This window comes from Saccoglossus kowalevskii, chromosome 19 (assembly GCF_978046115.1).
Source record: "Saccoglossus kowalevskii chromosome 19, keSacKowa6.1, whole genome shotgun sequence".
Classification (NCBI taxonomy): Eukaryota; Metazoa; Hemichordata; class Enteropneusta; family Harrimaniidae; genus Saccoglossus; species Saccoglossus kowalevskii.
In genome coordinates, this window is record NC_140659.1 from 30,226,462 (window position 1) to 30,246,997 (window position 20,536).

A 20,536-nucleotide genomic window follows, 5' to 3' on the forward strand; every position below is an offset into this window, starting at 1 on the left:
TTAACACATGTATGTATTGATGTAATCTGCCTAGTTTACTGTAAAACACATCATTTTAGCTAACCTGTAATTTCGCTAATTCAAGATGTCGCTAATTTAAATTAAAATATATTCTCGCAATGAGATTGTTGTCATTTTAGCTAAATTACGATTTTGTTAATTCATGTATTAAGTCAAATTCGCTAAAATGCCATGTAGCTATTTCAATATGTTTTACAGTATCACTTCACAACATATAGAAAATTTGACATCACGTTGATTAGAATTTTATTGGGGGTGTTGGAAATATTTATGTGAAGTTACCTCAAGATTGTCCCAACATTGCCTTGTAAAATTTACTGTGCACTAAAGAATTTTACAATTGGATGATTTAACAGCAAGTTAATAGTGTAAAATTTATATAAGAAGCCACTGCTTATATTACAGTGGTTATGAAACTTATTCGGACAGTCAGTAAGAGCTTCGACAGTGCTGTTCAATCAACACGCACAGATTTTCAAAATATTTGATATTGTACAATGTGTAGATACTCAATAAATAAAGGATAGTTATTGAATAGGTACACGAGTTAATCCTACACAGCACGGTACCAAGCCTAGAACAAATCAAAGGTGTTTGCTAACTGAATGAAACAACGGGGATGCAGCTTGTATTAGATATAAGAAATCGTGACTTCGGTTCGGTTGTTTAAACAATGTGTGTGTGGCTTTTACCAAATATATAGTATATGTACAAACAAATGCATCCATGAACATTATTCTGATCTCATTAAACTAAATATCAATATACCTTGGTCTACCAAGATCACGTTCATACTATTGATGGGGCAGATAAGCTGTGTGGTGGTCTATTTAGGGTTTTTGACTATGTGCGAAGCACAAAATGTGTGTATGTGTGTCCGTCTGTCTGTTCCACTGATATCTCAAGAACCATACATCAATTTTTGATGAAACTTGGTGCACAGATTTGATTAGGTTTTGGTAAAATTTCATGCATATTAATTACCTAATTTGCATGATAATCTAATTTTTAGCTGTTTCATGACTGTTCCATTGATATCTAAAGAACCACTTACTGGGTTTTGATGAAACTTGATACATGGATGCTCTGAACTAATGCTTGGTTTTGATTAGTTTTTGGTAAAAATTACTAATTTGCATAATGATTAGTCAATTTTTGGTTTTTCCACTGATATCTCAAGTACTAATCATCACATTTCAATGAAACTTGGTACATAGATGTCAAGTTCTGCAAAAATTATTTGTTAGCGTTACAAGCACAGAACATGAGGTGCACAAAAAATAAATATTTTTTTCAGAATTGCACAAACTACTTCAAAAACATTTTTGTCAAAATACAATCAAGTGTATGGCACTAATTTGAAATAATATATCGAAACTGCTACACTTGTATGCTAGTTTCAGAGCCCTTTTTATTTTACCACAGTTATAATAGTGTTTTTGACAAGTTATTTTCATGTCTCGGAATTACACTTAAAATGGGTATGACACATCAATGTTGGGCATATCACTATGTATACTTCCGCTTCAGTGATCTATGAAAAAATGTAAGGTAACTGACAAAATGGCTCTAGTAATAAAAACAGCAGCAGAATTTACAAAGGTTTAAAAAGAGGTTACTCAATATACACTTGTATTAGTTGTTTATGTATACAAACAAATTCAAATATTTGACTGAGGTTAATTAAAATTGAAACATGGCAGGAATTCATGGTCAATACTCTAACTTGCTGAGATATTCATTCACACTAATAATACAGTTCAGGTAGGAAAAATTAAGAAGCATTTGGTTTTGACGTGGTTTCAATTATATTTCACCAGTAATATTTAATATAGTGGTGAATATTCTATTTACGCTATAAATAAGCTGGACACGAAGGTAAAACTCAAATCTGTTGAAGATCAGCATGAAGGAACTATACACAAAATAAGACTTTTAAAGGTCTGCTCATTCAAAAATTAATATTTTGTTTGTTGAAATCTGTTCAACAAAGGCTGCATGAAAATAAAATCAACGGCCATTAACTCTACACAGGAATATTTAAAGTTTTTTAGAAATAACAAAATTAATAGTTGACATTGCAATTTGATCAGATGAGGCAAAACAGTGAAATATATATGGGAAGTTCAAACCGTTAGAACGATACTGTTCCACAAATCGCCTGCAAAAAAACATTACCAATGCAATGTGTTCCTATTATCATGATTCAGTATATAAGAAATTTTAGGTTCATACAAAGCATACACAAAAACGTTTGAGTTTTTAAAATTTATAAAATAAGGGTATGTAACATGCAATGAAGATCCAATTCTGTTCAGTGCAGCAGTGGCATCACAGAATGCATGGGTAGTATTATGTAAACGGAAGCAGTGAGCGACGATGTTGACATGGATGCTATAAGAAATGGCCCATTATTAAATGAAAACTAACCATTTCTTTCACACTCATTTACATTTGTATTTCTGGAATACATGTTAGTGTCATTTTGTGATCATCTTGTAATTTGTGTGACTTCACATGCCCTTATATTATAAATCCTTGTTAGGCCAGACTATTTATTCCTTGTTTCTTGAGTTTTTATAAGGCAATTTTTTTGAGGGGGGGGGGAATTTTTTTTTTTTTTCAATAGATATGTGTGATTCTCAAAGTATTGTAAGTGAGATCATTGATCGGAGAGAAGAAATGACAGAAATAAAATTTTATTCTATGTGTAACTTTGTTTCATCTGCGCGAGACTTTGATCATGACAATCAAAATGGGAGTCAAAAATAATATTTTTTTAGCAATTTTTTGCACTTGCAAGTTGGCGGGCACGAGAAATTACGCTGAAATAAAATTTGATTTTTATTTCATTTTCGGCTCCTGTTCATTGGGCGGGTTCGCGAAACAAGCGATAATAAAAGTCTGGCCTTATGAGGAAAAAAACATAGATCACACTGATAGTTATATGAAAAATGTAACTAGTTCAGTTTTTATCATTAAATTCTATATCATTCCACTTCATAGAATGAATACCAACTAGCTGAGCTAAAAAAAAAAAAATAAAGTTTGTATGTAAAATAGTAATAACCAAAAAGATAAAGTAAGTAAGTTGTCAATGTTAGATAAAGAGTAGCATTTTGTGTACTTTACATTGTATTGTACTAAACGTGTCACGGTGACGATTCAAAGCTCTACACATATTGATTGTAGAACAAGTATCTGATATGCACCAACATGACAGGTACATTCTTAACTATCTTGTATAACAAAATATGGCATATACCAGACAGACTACATTAACCTCAGGCAAGAAGTAATGTACAAGACATGGAATGTCCTGTTGTATTGAAATCGAGGTATCCCTGTAAAACGCACAGAATTGTTTTATTACAATCAATGTTTTCCATGTTTAGATTTACCAGGACGTTCATGTATAAGCAAAAGATACTCATTTTTCATTTGAAAAAAATTGTTGTTTTTGACACATTCCAGTGATTAAAGTGTTATTCCATGGATTTATAAACACAATTGATATCTTACATAAATTACATCGACGTCTTTCAACAAAGAAAACGCCACAATAGGATCTATTTCATTCCTTCCACTTGATCAGCAATGTAGTTTAATCTACACCTTCTGAGTGCATCAATGAGAGCTTTCTTGGTTGCTTGGTTACCACAATTAATTTTCCATTTCTTCAAAGCTTGAAGGGACTGCTCCTTTAAGTCACGCATATGATCATGCGCAATTGCATCTATATCAGTCTCCTGAAGATAAAGTCTACGTGCCAATTGTCGCCAATCACGTCCAAGATTATCATGCAGAAAATAAAATATTTCATCCAAATCTGAGGACAAAAAAAAATAGTGTAAACAGCTAAAGAATAGTACAAAGAATTACAAAGTACCAAGATGCAATGGGGCATCACGATAATTTTTCTATTTTTTTCTTGGTACAACCATGTACATACAGTGTTGGGCTTCCTCCAACCAATTGTTTGTCATCAATTATGTCACTCTTGCCAGGAAAAGCCAACACTAATTTTAATAAATTATTGTGACAAAACAGTCAGCATTTAAAAACATGTCAACAGAAAGGTAAATTAAATATTTTTTAAAGTGTATGTTGAAGTAGCATATTTCAATAACTATATGAATATGAAAAAAATGAGATATTTTCATTGTCCAACAAGTTGGTGATTAAGTAGTGTGATTGTACATCCATGAACACCCAAGTTGGTGATTAAGTAGTGTGATTGTACACCCATGAACACCCAAGTTGATTGTATTTCACAGAACACATAGCATTACATACCTTCACCAGTTTCCTGGGTTATAGGACCTGTAAAGAAAAAGATCGTATGTCATTGTGGGATGCAAACACTATTAGAAAAGGTTGCCTAGAAACTTCAACTTGCACATCAGAGAACAGAAACAAAACACAGACCGATAAATGTACCGGTAATTTTCTTTCAAAGCCCAAATCTTCTGGAATCGATCAAGATAATTATCTTAATGAGGTTTTACCTGATACTATTTGTTCATAGAGCTAGTTGACATGAGGCCAGTATTATCAACAAACTGGAGGTGAATATCAACAAACGTTTTGAATAATTGATATCAGGTGATATATGTTTAATGTATGATTAAGTTTGAGTGCCAAAAAGAGAGTAAAGAATTCAACAACTTCCTGGGCGACATCAGTATTGTTAGATTGGTGTCATCAACAGAGATGCATTTCTATATTTATAAGTTATAAGTGGTTTTATTGAGAATTTCATCAATCACTTGCAAGTTCTGTTATTGTTAGCAGAGTTGAATTTATTTGTATAGTAACATTTTTTTGGCCATTTTAAGCAGTTCACATAGAAGATTCCGATATTGTCTATAATTAGTGTGTATCTGTCCATTATGTAAATTTTTTTTTTAATTTTTGTAAAAAGTTTATATTTAATTTTGGTCGATTTTAGGAAAGTCTTTGATAGCCACAATTCATTAACATGTTTGTGTGGAAAATATTATAGAATGTATTATTCACTTTGTTAGCTGCCAAGAGACTTTGCCTAAATCGCTAAAAAATCATAAATGTCAGATGTAGATTTTAGTTTGAATATGTGACGCAAGTTTTTTATGGTGCCTAAGATTGGATAGTGATCAGTAATGCTGATTTCAATATCCCCACACTCAAGAAAAGAGTCAGAGATATTAGATAACAGGTGATCAATGATTAGTATTAGATGTGTCTGTTACTCTGGTGGAGCTGTTAACACTTATGACCAACCTTCTGTTATTAATGGTGGTTTCCACAAAAGTCGATTCACAGTGCATAATTTTGATTGTATCCATGATTTCGAAGGACATAGAGCTGTATATATATAATGCAACACCTCTGCCCTGTGAGTATTGCCAATCGCAAATGCTACATACCTTCTCAAAGTTTTTGTCAAAAATCATTTTCAGGGTGTTTAATGACATATTCATGTGGCATGACACTTGTGGTCATGACTGCTTGAATATGGCAGAATATCTCTTCAAAGTTGAATTTATCTACTATGCTGGTCATTAAACTTTACATCAGATGTACTATACTGTCTATGATTAAACTGACAATGTAGAAATGAATCAATACACAAACGGTAGCAAAGTTTGAATAATTTGGGAAAGAGTTCCTTTTGTACCCCTCATCCCTAACCCCAACCCTACCCTCCAGCATTCCCCATTTAATTGTACATGCCCCTCCTAAGGACATCTATAGTTATCTATAGAGGGGGCATATACTAGAGTACAAATGAATTGGGTAACTTAGAGTGAGTGTTAGGCTTAGGGATGGGAGTTACAAAAGGAACTCTTGCCTAAATTTGTATCTCGAGCAAGTTAAAGGGCGGTGGTTGTCGCGTCGCGCATATGTGGCATTTGTGTTAACAAACACTGATTTTCCCACAGTTTGATGCGCTCTTCTAATGAAAATCACAATTTTTGATCTGGGCACAACGTGTACTAATTACCGCCTGTGATTCCTTTGATCCCTTCCAATCACCAAAGAAATTACCTAGTTAAAGCTTGGTAGCGTCTCAGTTTGTACTCATTGGTCTGCACAACAGTCGCCATCTTTGTTCATATGAGACTTGTATCCTGCACAAGCGGGGCATGATGACCACCGCCACAAAATAAAACAAGTGCTGAAACACCATCTACTACTGACAGTAAGTAGTCATCCCAACTACAGTAGGCAGTTGTTCCTGCATGGGTTGAAATTTTACTTCAGAAAGAGTTCCCTACGCCCACACCCCTAACCTAATACATAACACTCATATACAATTAAAATGGGGGGGGGTAAAGTTATGGGTGAGAGGGTCCTAAGGAACTCTTACCAATCTGGTTTGTTTCATTTTCTATGGGGTTCCCCATGTTTTAAAAACTGTGGAGGGTTTAGGCTGGAGGATTTTGTAAAAACAAATTTGTCGTCGAGCATACGTGAATAAAATATTTGCAAAAACAAATTCCTCTAACTGTACCCCTCTCCGCCCTAAAAAGTGTTGACAGTCGAAAATAAATAAAATATGCAATAATTCAAAGCAGATTTTACCTTTCTTAATACAGTGACTAGAATTGTTGGAAGCATTGGTTTCTTTGGGTGTATTCCAAGTTGTTTCGTACTCTTCCAAAATTCGTATTAAATCGGGGCGGCTGATTTCTTTGACGAAGTCCTTGAGGTCTTTAGTATTGTCGACACTAAGGTAGTCCTGATATTCCAGCTCTTCAAACAGTTGTATCGCGGATTTGATTTCTTCCCTTCGACTCCTCGGAATGAACGGGCACATATATTTGATATTTTCCACTTCAGGCTCTTTCAGTTTCATTGCCACTCTCATTAGCGTTTTACGGAATGCTGGCTCTCTTGGGTCGACTCTTTGGGCGTCCGTATCCAAGTCCGCTCGAGGTCGGTTTGTGGACATAGTTTGGTTGTTGAAATATAACCACTGTATGTAAAAACAAAATCAGCCACAAAGTTCACTTCATCGAGGTGACGTAATATATCTCACCGAACTATTTCCACATTGGTATAAACACGTAGAATTTAACAGTGATGTAGTGAACAAAAACAAAATTCCCCAATTCCCGAAATACACATACATAAGTACAATGTTCAGTATTCTCAGAGGGAAATCCCCTTTTTTGAATTCGTAAACAATTTTAAAAGCACCAATGTTCAAAACAAATTTCATGGATTTTTTGCGTCGGGATTGTTGGAAAAAAAAACAGTGAATAGATGAAAATGATTATCTACCAACCGTTTTTCGTGATGTTGGTAATTTTGTTAAAATGTAATTTTTTGAAAGTGTATATAAATACAAGATGTCTGTTGAACAACTGACCTAAAAATGTCTGAATTGTTTACGTCCATAAAATTGTCCTCAACTTCGTATTGTGATATTCAACAATGAATGAATATTCGGCCTGATTTCCGGGTTTCCATTCCCTACCGGCATTCTTTCAATGCCGAATCACTGGTTCATTCCTGTCACCCAGTTGTCACTGTTATTTGAAGGACCGCATAACCGTGTCATGGTATAGTGACGCCCGTATTCAAAATCTGTATCCGACAAATTTACCAGAATATATCCAAAATCACCATATCTCAGTAAGTCGCGTCTGTGACGTGGTTGATAAGGGCGGGGAGGGAAGGGTTTTATTCTCTCTCCCAGAGTTCCTTGAGAATAGAGCACCAAAACAATCTTCGTCGCCACATTCGCTGGCTCCCGGCGTTCCTTGCGAAAGGCAAGTAGGACAAGTAACTAATTTCTTTCCCATAGGTATTTGCATTTTACGCAATAGTCCCTCTACATCGTGGGTCAAAGGGCGCGCTGTCTCAGCAATGGGTGCCTCTGCCACAAGCTGCTTAGAATTTTGTGTTTACGTATCTAGCTGGGAAAGAAACATTGATTTCACTGAGATAAATGTCCTACAATCTGCGTTTATTCAGTTTTCTATGGAATAATATGAATAATATTTCTGGAACGTACGTGATTTTCAGCGCCTAGCCATAGAACACAGCACCTTGCCAGTTAATCATTTATTGTATAATCTAGTGCCTTGGCAACCTTGAAAGGACTGTACTTTTCTGACGCAAATCATGATTACTAGTAGTTTATCTAATTAAAGGGCGGTAGTCGTCGCGCCACGCATGCGCAAGACATATGACTGTTGCGCAGATCAACGAGTACAAACTGAGGCGTCACCAAGCTTTAATTAGGTCACCGTATGTTTTGGTGATTAGAAGGTACCAAAGAGTCACTGGCGGTATTTAGTGCAAGTCGCGCCCAGGTCAAACCTCATACATGTGATTTCAATATACACACAACTTTCGAGAGTAAAAGGAAACCCCTGTTTATGTATAAATATATATCTAAATATCTTTATAAATATAAACATATTTATTCATATATATAAGATAAGATAAGATAATTCTTTATTACAACCTTATAGAATGAATTACATATCTATTTTGGTTTATGAAATGCAATAAAGGTGTTAAAATAAACATAACAAGTTAGATATCTAAAATCTACTACAATACAGTTACATGAAATAATGTTTAAAAAAAATATAATATGACCCATTAGGTGGTTTTCTCTAATGATATTTGCTGTTTTTATAAATTTGATAAGCTCTGTTAGTAAATATTTGTTGTTTGTATTCAATATATGAATGAATTTTTCTTTGTTTGTACAGTGTTGAAAATTGTTAATTTTCTTTGAAAAATGTGAATATAACAACTCTCTTTCATCTGTGTAAAGTTCACATTTTGTGATGTAATGAATTTCATCCTCAAGTAGGTTGCATTTAGTACATTTTCTGTCTTCTGTTTTTATTTTTGGTCTTTTGTGCCTTCCCATCTCGATGTTTAGTTTATGGGCACTTAGTCTCAATTTTGCTAATAGACCAATGTTTTCTTTATTATCAAGGATTTTAATGTATGGTTCAGTATTTATATTTTTCTTCAGTAATGTATAAGTTCTTAGTTTTGAATCTGGTCTTTGATTATCTTGGTTCCATTTATAATTGTAATATTCATTCACTTTTTGTTTAAACTGGTCTTTTTTAATTGTTTCTAAATTCTTAATATCATACAGCTGTTTTATTTTATGCAGATTCATTAACCATGTGTCATTATATTTGTTTTGTTGTTGATCTTTTATTGCATCATATACTAGACTGATTGGGCCATTCTTAATAATATTTTGGTAGTATATAATTGCATTCAGTTGTATTTTTGCTAGTAATGGTAGTCGTCCAATTTCCATTCTACTACCAATGTTACTTGTTCTGTTATTAACATTTAATAATCGTCTACAGAACATTAAATGGTGTTTTTCTGTACACGTTTTGTCCCAGTACCCTGGTCTGCTATTGATTCCCCAAATTTCTGCAGCATAAGTTAAAATTGGTGTCTGGATTCCCTCAAATAATTTCAATTGTAAAAGCATGTTTAACTTGTTTGATGTTAATACTGGTTTGATTGCTGCATCAGCTTTTTTTGCTTTATCTACCAATCTTTCCATGGTCATGTTCATTTCCCCATTTGTATTAAATGTTACCCGTAGATATGTGAATTGGTTTGTTTTTTCAATCGTGTTTAGCCCATATGAGAATTCTGTATTTTTTGATTTATGACCATTTTTTGTGAAAATCATAATTTTTGTTTTTCTCATATTCAACTGTAAACCCCATTGTTTTGTATATTCATAAAGTGTGTCTAATGACCTTTGTAAGTCTTCTTTGTTAATAGCTGTTAGAACAATATCATCAGCGAATAGAAGTGAAGAGATGTTTTGACTATTTAGGTTTGGACTAATCATTGTACAGTTATCAATATTGGCTACCAAGTCGTTTATAAAAATGTTAAATAATGTTGGGCTTAATGGACACCCTTGTTTGACACCTTCTTGCATTTTAAAGCTCTCGGTCACTTTGTCATCTAATTTAATTTTGAATTGCATATTCATATACATATGTTTTAGGACTCGATATGCACCACCACATATGTTGTTTTGTAATAATTTTATGAATAGTCCCTCTCTCCAAACTTTATCAAAACATTTTTTTAAGTCTATAAAGCAAGTGTAAAGCTTTTTGTTTTTTGATTGGTATTATTTGATCAGTGTATGTAATGTCAGTATATGATCAGTTGTTCTGTGATTGCGTCTAAAGCCGGCTTGGTTTTTATGGATTATGTTGCTGGTTTCAAGATGTTGTGTTATACGTTTATTTAAAATTATTGCAAATAATTTTCCAATTGTGTTACTTGTTGATATGCCTCTGTAATTGGCCGGATCATATTTGTCTTCCTTTTTATGTACTGGTGTGATTATATTTGTGTTCCAACAATCTGGATATTCTCCCCTTTGTAAAATGATATTAAAAATCTTTTGTAATGCTTCTGCTATTAATGGATGACTATGCTTTAGCATTTCAGATGGGATGCCATCAATTCCAACTGATTTTCTTGTTTTTATCTTTTTCAAAGCTTCATTGATTTCTTTAAGTGATATTTCAGCGTTCAACATATTATTTAGGAAATTCATATTTTCTAATTGCCTTAATAGTTTCTGTATTTCTGATTGTCTCTTTTCTGAAGTACTAGTATTTTGACTGATATTCTGGAAATGGTTTATCCAATCATTGTATGATATTTCAGACACAATGCTGTCTTGTTTTCTCTTTGTGTATTGTCTTATTACCTCCCAAAATTTCACTGTATTTTCTTCATTATCTAGGTTGTCTAATTTTTGTTTCATCATTTGCCATCTTTCCTTTTGAAGTGTTTTGACATATTTTCTGAATAGTTTTCTTTCTTCATGATATACTTTTCTCAAGTTTTCATCGTAAGGTCTCTGTTGAATGTGCTTGGCAAGAGTTTCTAGTTGTTTCTTCATTTTCATACAGTTTGAGTCAGTGCATTTTACTTTACTTTTCTTAATGTTTTTTCTGTGTTTTGTCTTTTTTATGTTACATTTTTTGGCAATGTTTTCTAATAAATTTTGAAATTTTTGGGTTATCTCATTTACATGTTTTTTTGTAAAATCAGTTTCTGTAAATGACTTTATTAATTGTTCACCTTCTTTTGTTTTTAAAAATATCTTGTAAATATCTGTTGCTGACTTTGTCCATTTATAGCTTCCTGGGTGATTTTGCAGGTTTTTGTTTATGTTAAACTCTGTTTCTGTAAATGTTGGCATTTGTATTGTTGTTGATATTGGACAGTGGTCACTTCCTGGTACTAATGTTTTGACTTTAAAGTTCAAAATATATTTACTTAATCTATTGTCAGCTAGAAAGTAATCAACAGTGCTGGCACCTCCATTGTCCGCATGACAAGTAAAGTGACCAAGTATGTCACCATTATATCTACCATTCAATATATGTAGTTGATTACTTTTACATAGTTGTATAAGGTGATCTCCAAATGTATTTTTCCTTGTGTCCATATTGTTTCTCTTTTTCATATCATTATCATAAATATAATTGTCTGGCATTGGAGTATAATTGTCCTCATCATCTGTTATTGTGTCAATTAAATTTTTAGTTCTGGCATTAAAATCGCCTTGTATCATTATTGCACCTTTCTCTTTGTAATTTTGTATTTCTTGTTCAATAGCCTGGTAAGGGTTCATGTCTATGTTATTCACATACCATGAGGAATCAGCTGGTGGGACATACACCGTGCATAAATAAATATCTCTTATAAGATTAAAATATTTTTTGTTAAGTTTTAACCATTGTGTAAAATCACTAGAGTTCTGTATCACAGTAATACCAGGTCTTATTGATTTCTTTATATACATGCTTATACCACCAGAGTTTTTCCATGCTTTACTATGTTGCCTGCGAATTTTGTGATGAACATAGTATTCTTCTGGTGTTGGAATTAAATCAATTGATTTCTGGTCTAGCCACGTTTCTGTAAAGGCATAGATGTGATAATTTTGAATACATTTCTCAATATTGATTAACTGTTTTGTTTTAGTGTCTACGTTTTGTGATATTTTTGGAATGTAATTATAACGTAATCCATGTGAGTTCCAGTGTCCAATTGTCATTATGTTTTGTGTAATAACATTTTTCTTATATTTATTTCCTTTCATGGTTTTGTGCATTTTACCATTATTGTGTACCACTGCCTCTTGACCTGAGTTGTGCTAGTTGTTTTTCTAGGTTTTTTAACGACGCAAGTATAGTCACATTGAGGTGTTTAGTATCGTCTGCGTCCTGTGTAATCTGTGTATCATTTTCTTCGTTGTCATGTCTTTGTTGCTGGTATTCATTTCTCTGTTTTCTGCTGATGGTACTCTTTAGTACTGAAGCATAAGTATCGGTAGGTTGGTTTGATGCATTCTTATTGTAGTTTGTATGTCTAGTTGGATTTGTTTGAAATCCCCATGTATTATTTTGCATATTCCTTCTTGTTTGTGGACGTGCTTCTAATGGAGAGAAATCATTTATTGCAGATTTGATGTTATTAATGAACAGCTTTACACCCTCATTGTGGTTGATATGTATGCCATCATTCCTAAGATTACGTAGTTGTATGTTATTCATACTGACTCTGTGGATATCTTTCTTGCTATCTTTGGTTTTAATCTTGTCATTCAACATATCCATCTGTCTCTTGTTATTTTCCAGCCAGTGTCTTCTTGGAAATATCTCGCATAAGAACAGGACTATATTTGGAATTTTCTGCTTTATAATGAAGATAAGATCTTCATAGTTTTTCCAGATATCGTCACTGCTAGTTCCATTGTCAATATCATTACCAGCAATATTAAGTGTTAATGTTTTTATAGTTGTTGGGAATTCATTTTCTAATATTGCCTGTCTTATGGTATCTATAGTAGCACCACTGTACGTTAATACCATTTGATTCTTTGCTAAAAGAATATATATATATATATATATATATATATATGTGGTGTTTTATTTTTTTTTAAAAATTACTTTCAGCTTCTCTCCCCCAAAATTCAAATTGGTTATCCCTAAATGTCAGCAAATCTCGTTGTGCAGTCGCTCAATCTGATTAACATAAGATGATAGATGATTTGTTTTCATACATAACATTTACATAATGTGTGAATAGTCTAAAACATACTTTCACATGATTTAGTTGTACAATCGTCGGTACACTAACTAACTCTTAGATATTCAAAAACAAGCTTAGGGGACACTATTTTTTTATATTTTGATTATCTGTGTCTGTCCTACAAAGTAGCTATAAAATATTTAAAATAGGTCTGCTAAACAATGGAATTAATGTAATTACAATTAACAAGTCTAAATCATTATTACTTCACCTTTATCAGAAATCCTGTTTTCAGCTGGAGTTTTCGGTCTACCGTTTTCAATTTCCAAACACGGTTAAATCTGCTTAATCTTTGACGTAATTTAATGTTTTCTAATTTGGTAAGGAATTTTTCTCGTTCAATGTATTTTCAATTATTATTGTCACTGATTATTCTAAAATTTGGTTTCCAGTATATAGTGAACTGTTTGTCTAGTTTGTTATTTATCTGTCTTAAAGGACGGTAGTCGTTGTGCCACGCATGCGCGAGATATATGGGTCTCATTTAAACAAAGATGGCGACTTTGACTGTTGCGCAGATCAACGAATACAAACTGGAACGTTACCAAGCTTTAATAAGTATTTTCTAGGTGATTGGAAGGTATCGAAGGAGTCACCAGAGGTAATTAGTGTAAGTCGCGTCCAGGTCAAACCTCATACTTGTGATTTCCATTAGAAAGCGCATTGGATAGTGGGAAAATCAATGTTTAAAACCAATGCCGCACATGCACTGCGCGACGACCACTGCCCTTTAACAGTGTACTTGTAAAAGTTGTAATAGTTTTTAGGATGTGAGCTTGGTTGGAAAGAGCGAAAGAAAGAGAGATATTGATTTTTTTATTCCTATATTCAGTTTATAACCAATTTTCTCTTTTAGTAAAGAATAATGCTTTTCTTCAAATTTGTCATGGCCTCTTCAAATGTTTCACATGAGCTCAATACCACACAGAGCTAGTTGAAATTTCTAGCAAATTAACTCGGTTAAATATCAATATTTTGGTCTTATCTGTGTTTACTGAGAGCTTTACCTGTTTTATGTATTTTAAGATATTGACAAAACAGCTTTGTCAGCCAGATTTTGTTTCAGGGAGAATAATACAGTTATCTGCATATAAGATAAGATAAGATAATTCTTTATTACAACCTTATAGAATGAATTACATATCTATTTTGGTTTATGAAATGTAATAAAGGTGTTAAAATAAACAAAACAAGTTAGATATCTAATATCTACTACAATACAGTTACATGTAATAATGTAAAAAAAATATTAATGATCCATTAGGGGATTTTCTCTAATGGTATTTGCTGTTTTTATAAATTTGATAAGCTCTGTTGGTAAATATTTTTTGTTTGTATTCAATATATGAATGAATTTTTCTTTGTTTGTACTGTGTTGAAAATGGTTAATTTTCTTTGAAAAATGTGAATATAACAACTCTCTTTCATCTGTGTAAAGTTCACATTTTGTGATGTAATGAATTTCATCCTCAAGTAGGTTGCATTTAGTACATTTTCTGTCTTCTGTTTTTATTTTTGGTCTTTTGTGCCTTCCCATCTCGATGTTTAGTTTATGGGCACTTAGTCTCAATTTTGCTAATAGACCAATGTTTTCTTTATTATCAAGGATTTTAATGTATGATTCAGTATTTATATTTTTCTTCAGTAATGTATAAGTTCTTAGTTTTGAATCTGGTCTTTGATTATCTTGGTTCCATTTATAATTGTAATATTCATTCACTTTTTGTTTAAACTGGTCTTTTTTAATTGTTTCTAAATTCTTAATATCATACAGCTGTTTTATTTTATGCAGATTCATTAACCATGTGTCATTATATTTGTTTTGTTGTTGATCTTTTATTGCATCATATACTAGACTGATTGGGCCATTCTTAATAATATTTTGGTAGTATATGATTGCATTCAGTTGTATTTTTGCTTGTAATGGTAGTCGTCCAATTTCCATTCTACTACCAATGTTACTCTTCTGGTATTAACATTTAATAATCGTCTACAGAACATTAAATGGTGTTTTTCTGTACATGTTTCGTCCCAGTACTCTGGTCTGCTATTGATTCCCCAAATTTCTGCAGCATAAGTTAAAATTGGTGTCTGGATGCCCTCAAATAATTTCAATTGTAAAAGCATGTTTAACTTGTTTGATGTTAATACTGGTTTGATTGCTGCATCAGCTTTTTTTGCTTTATCTACCAATCTTTCCATGGTCATGTTCATTGCCCCATTTGTATTAAATGTTACCCCTAGATATGTGAATTGGTTTGTTTTCTCAATTGTGTTTAGCCCATATGAGAATTCTGTATTTTTTGATTTATGACTATTTTTTGTGAAAATCATAATTTTTGTTTTTCTCATATTCAACTGTAAACCCCATTGTTTTGTATATTCATAAAGTGTGTCTAATGACCTTTGTAAGTCTTCTTTGTTAATAGCTGTTAGAACAATATCATCAGCCAATAGAAGTGAAGAGATGTTTTGACTATTTAGGTTTGGACTATTCATTGTACAGTTATCAATGTTGGCTACCAAGTCGTTTATAAAAATGTTAAATAATGTTGGGCTTAATGGACACCCTTGTTTGACACCTTCTTGCATTTGAAAGCTCTGGGTCACTTTGTCACCTAATGTAATTTTTAATTGCATATTCATATACATATGTTTTAGGACTCGAAATGTATCCCCACATATGTTGTTTTGTAATAATTTTATGAATAGTCATATATGAGTCTGACCTGATTGTCCACCAGTTTAGTGACATGCATGTATTTGTATCAAAAATAGAAGGAAGGCCAGTGATCAATAAATTTAATAACAATTATTAAAATTGGATTTAAAGATTTATAGTTTTTACTTTGTATTGTACTTTACTATACATACGTTGGACGATTTTGTAGCAGTTGCATATATAGGGCTCCATTCCAGACACTGTCAAAAGCCTTTAACGGGTCAACAAATCGTGCATATATAGGCCTCCATTCCAGACACTGTCAAAAGCCTTTAACGGGTCAACAAATCATGCATATATAGGCCTCCATTCCAGACACTGTCAAAAGCCTTTAACGGGTCAACAAATCATGCATATATAGGCCTCCATTCCAGACACTGTCAAAAGCCTTTAACGGGTCAACAAATCATGCATATATAGGCCTCCATTCCAGACACTGTCAAAAGCCTTTAACGGGTCAACAAATCATGCATATATAGGCCTCCATTCCAGACACTGTCAAAAGCCTTTAACGGGTCAACAAATCATGCATATATAGACCTCCATTCCAGACACTGTCAAAAGCCTTTAACGGGTCAACAAATCATGCATATATAGGCCTCCATTCCAGACACTGTCAAAAGCCTTTAACGGGTCAACAAATCATGCATATATAGACCTCCATTCCAGAGACTGTCAAAAGCCTTTAACGGGTCAACAAATCATGCATATATAGGCCTCCATTCCAGACACTGTCAAAAGCCTTTAACGGGTCAACAAATCATGCATATATAGACCTCCATTCCAGACACTGTCAAAAGCCTTTAACGGGTCAACAATTCATGCATATATAGGCCTCCATTCCAGACACTGTCAAAAGCCTTTAATGGGTCAACAAATCGTGCATATATAGGCCTCCATTCCAGACACTGTCAAAAGCCTTTAACGGGTCAACAAATCGTGCATATATAGGCCTCCATTCCAGACACTGTCAAAAGCCTTTAACGGGTCAACAAATCGTGCATATATAGGCCTCCATTCCAGACACTGTCAAAAGCCTTTAACGGGTCAACAAATCATGCATATATAGGCCTCCATTCCAGACACTGTCAAAAGCCTTTAACGGGTCAACAAATCGTGCATATATAGGCCTCCATTCCAAACACTGTCAAAAGCCTTTAACGGGTCAACAAATCGTGCATATATAGGCCTCCATTCCAGACACTGTCAAAAGCCTTTAACGGGTCAACAAATCATGCATATATAGGCCTCCATTCCAGACACTGTCAAAAGCCTTTAACGGGTCAACAAATCATGCATATATAGGCCTCCATTCCAGACACTGTCAAAAGCCTTTAACGGGTCAACAAATCGTGCATATATAGGCCTCCATTCCAGACACTGTCAAAAGCCTTTAACGGGTCAACAAATCGTGCATATGAACAATTTGGTTTAAATTCGCATTGTTGTCCTTTCTATGATATATATTATCTGTTGTGCAATGATGTTTTCTGAAGCTAAATTATTCTTTGCAGAGTATGTTATTTTGATCTCGAAAAAACTGTTAACCTGGTATTTAAAATACTTGTAATAGTTTTCCGAGACATTTTGAAATTTCTATTACTTTTTAATTTGATTTGAGGAATGCATAATATTATACTGCTTTTGAATGTCACTTGCGAGATGTACTTGTCCATGTTTCTATTATATTTCATTGCAAATTTAATTTTCTGCTCAGCCTTTATTATATTTCAAAGCATTAATTGCTTTATTGTTTTCACTTTTGAGATATGTTTACCCAATTCATTATGACATGGTATCAATAACAAACTATGTTTTTTATTATTGTGAGCCCTTTTCAAAAAAGACACGTCAAATCAATAATACTAATATTACTTAGTATGTTCTGACCCTTCTAAGCAAATGACCTCTCCTCACGGTCAAGATGGTCCGCCCCTAACATAGATTTTTTGTACGATTTGTTGCAATTTTGTCTAATATGGATGTCAAAAGATGGTTTGGACGCCCTAGATGATCACGCTCAGTTCTCACATAGGGTTGGGTGAAGGCAAGAGCCCTTGGTCGCAGGTTGTCGTGGATGGAATTTCATCGAAAAATTATTTCAAGTGACAAACTTGAATTCCAAGGGGATTACCATGCACTCCGACCCCAGCAACACTCTCCGAAATTTCCGGACCATTTGTTTGTGCTGAACAAGAAAATAGATGTTAACATTCAAATTGTAATAACAAAAAATCTTGATTTTTTAAAAATAAATCATGTTCCGGGCAGTTTTAAATATTATATCATCGAAGTTACTAGTATTGTATATATAAAAAAACATTGTATTTTAATATGGAATACAAAGTATTCTTTGTAAAGATGTATACGTTGGTGTCGTCACCTGCGCATGTGTCAGATGGTCATAGCGTGTCATTGTTTACAAACAAGCGTCTATCCATTAGCCTTTGCGTGTTTAGCATGCGTTGTTATCGCCGCGTAGAACTCAATTCCAGCGCATGCATCTTTAAAATACTACAAAACCAAATCTGTTTTTTTAAGTAAAATTCCATTCTGAAATAAAACTATAGATTGGCAAATAGTTTTATGATTTGGCATATTTTACACGAATTGCACGAAACACTACTCTGTTGTCTGCTTGTTGGTGTGGTGGCATTACATAACAATGATCCAGAAATGTTGCTAGCAACTATCGAGAAAACCTTACTTTTAACTATCAGTAAAAAAAATATCCGAATATTGTACACCAGACTTCGCAAATGGGGTGAGCCTTTTGGGTTTACCAGACTAAGAACAAACATGTTTCGTGGTGGAACTACTAGTATATACTAAAGATAATATCTTTATTGTCCAAAATAAAGGGTGATTATACTGTGCATGTACTATACACGTACAATACTTGCATCAACGTATTCGCAAAGCAAATGTTTTGTGATGACCAGCGAAGTTATGACTGATTTTTTCACTTGTCTCGTCCGTCCGGCGAGTTGTATTCTGTCGCCTCCAGTCTTCTATTACTGTGCTGTTACATGTACTAATGACAAGCTAAAGGCACGAATGATTAATTACTGGTTAACACTACTTGAAATGTCCTTAAAACTGAAACAATTTCTATTCAGTTACAATTTGCAGAGGTATGGCACAGTCAAGGTGTAGGTCACGTGAGTACATTTATACGTATAACTATTTTTTGACAGCGCTGTTCCAGAAATGGTGTAATACCATTGATTCACGTGATCGCTTAAATACATACAAACAAATTTAAACTTGAATATTCTGACTAAATTTCAATTTTTGGTCAATGAGAAAGATAGGCATTTATACATATTTCCCGCCAAAATACGTAAGGTATGTCAATCGGCAACAACTTTAAAACTGAATATTGACCAATACTGAGGTAACTATGTGTTGTATTATACCGAATATATTATACAACACAAATCGAATTTTGGAGTCTGTTGCAGACGCCATCTTTGTAAACACATGCTCAAAAACGAAACCGATGTTACTAGACTCGAAGTCAATAATGCGTTTTATTGACCGTCACGTGACCGCGTAAAAATAATAAACTAAGAGTCAAATACACATTGAAATATGCTATAAACGTAATATGTTCTGTAATAACCATATAAACTAATAATTGAGATTTGACCAAACTTACTTATAATAAAATACAATTTATATTATCATATCTATCTTAGAGTGAACAACCTTTCATTTGACATAAGTTATTTGGAAGTTTAGTACAAATACATAAGCACACTTTTAAAACAAAAACTAATGTACCAACCTAATAATTATCCCAAAGTTGTTCTATTAACTTATGATTTATATTAATTTAATTATACATTTAAATGCCCTTCATAGAATATTTCTCATCTGATACCCGGATGTATATCAAAAGTTCAATTTTTACAATATGCAATATGTAAATAAGGGGTAGACAATCAAGAACTTGTTATTATTCTTTTTACTTGCGAGAAATATGACAGGCCTGAAAAATCGAATAATCGAGGAGTCATGGTAACATTATTAACCCAGGCGTATGCAACAATGACTTTGTAAACTATGACACGTGTATAATAGAAAACAATCCAACACAAAAAGTATAATTTTAAAGCGGGGGAGTCATCATCTACGCATGCGTCAGGTGGCCATAGTGTGTCATTGTTTACAAACAAGCGTTTACCCATGAGACTTTACTCATGAGCGTTCTTAGCGTATGTTGTTATCGTCGCTTGGGACTCAATTCCCCGCGTGCGCAGGTGACGACACTCCCACTTTCAGAATACATAACAGCATAAATAATACATTTTTGTTGACACATTGGTGTACAATATAGCAAACAAATTAAATTTTGTTTTTTCAGTAAGTCATTAACAAAAATCATTTTTAAAATTATGATTTTATTTCAGAATTAAGTTCTACATTAAAATGCATATCATTTTTGTTTCTGCATGTCGAATAATGTATAAACGAATATCAAGCAATTACGGTAGAGCGGGGGTGTTCAACCCAATAAATGTAACCAAACTGTTTACCATAGATAACAATGGTAAATGGTGTTTTGTGTTAAGAGTAGTTTGTTGGCCATATACATGTATTTTATATAGGTTTAGTAAACAAGAGTATAATAAAAAATATACTGTAAACGTAAAAAAAAAATACTAGTAT

The 20,536-nt window shown here is 33.3% G+C and overlaps 2 protein-coding genes across 2 annotated transcripts; both read right to left on the bottom strand.

Annotated features, from left to right (window-relative positions):
• Window positions 1-1,814: 1,814 nt before the first annotated feature.
• On the bottom strand, window positions 1,815-7,128 carry fadd (Fas-associated via death domain). Its single transcript, NM_001185006.1, is given in 3 exon segments — window positions 1,815-3,850; window positions 4,318-4,344; window positions 6,589-7,128. Coding segments are annotated over 3 exon segments (657 nt in total). The 5' UTR covers window positions 6,959-7,128; the 3' UTR covers window positions 1,815-3,590.
• Window positions 7,129-10,153: 3,025 nt separating this feature from the next.
• On the bottom strand, window positions 10,154-12,103 carry LOC146731469 (uncharacterized). Its single transcript, XM_085493792.1, has one exon. The coding sequence runs from the start codon at window positions 12,101-12,103 to the stop codon at window positions 10,154-10,156; it is 1,950 nt and encodes a 649-aa protein (XP_085349918.1).
• Window positions 12,104-20,536: the final 8,433 nt, after the last annotated feature.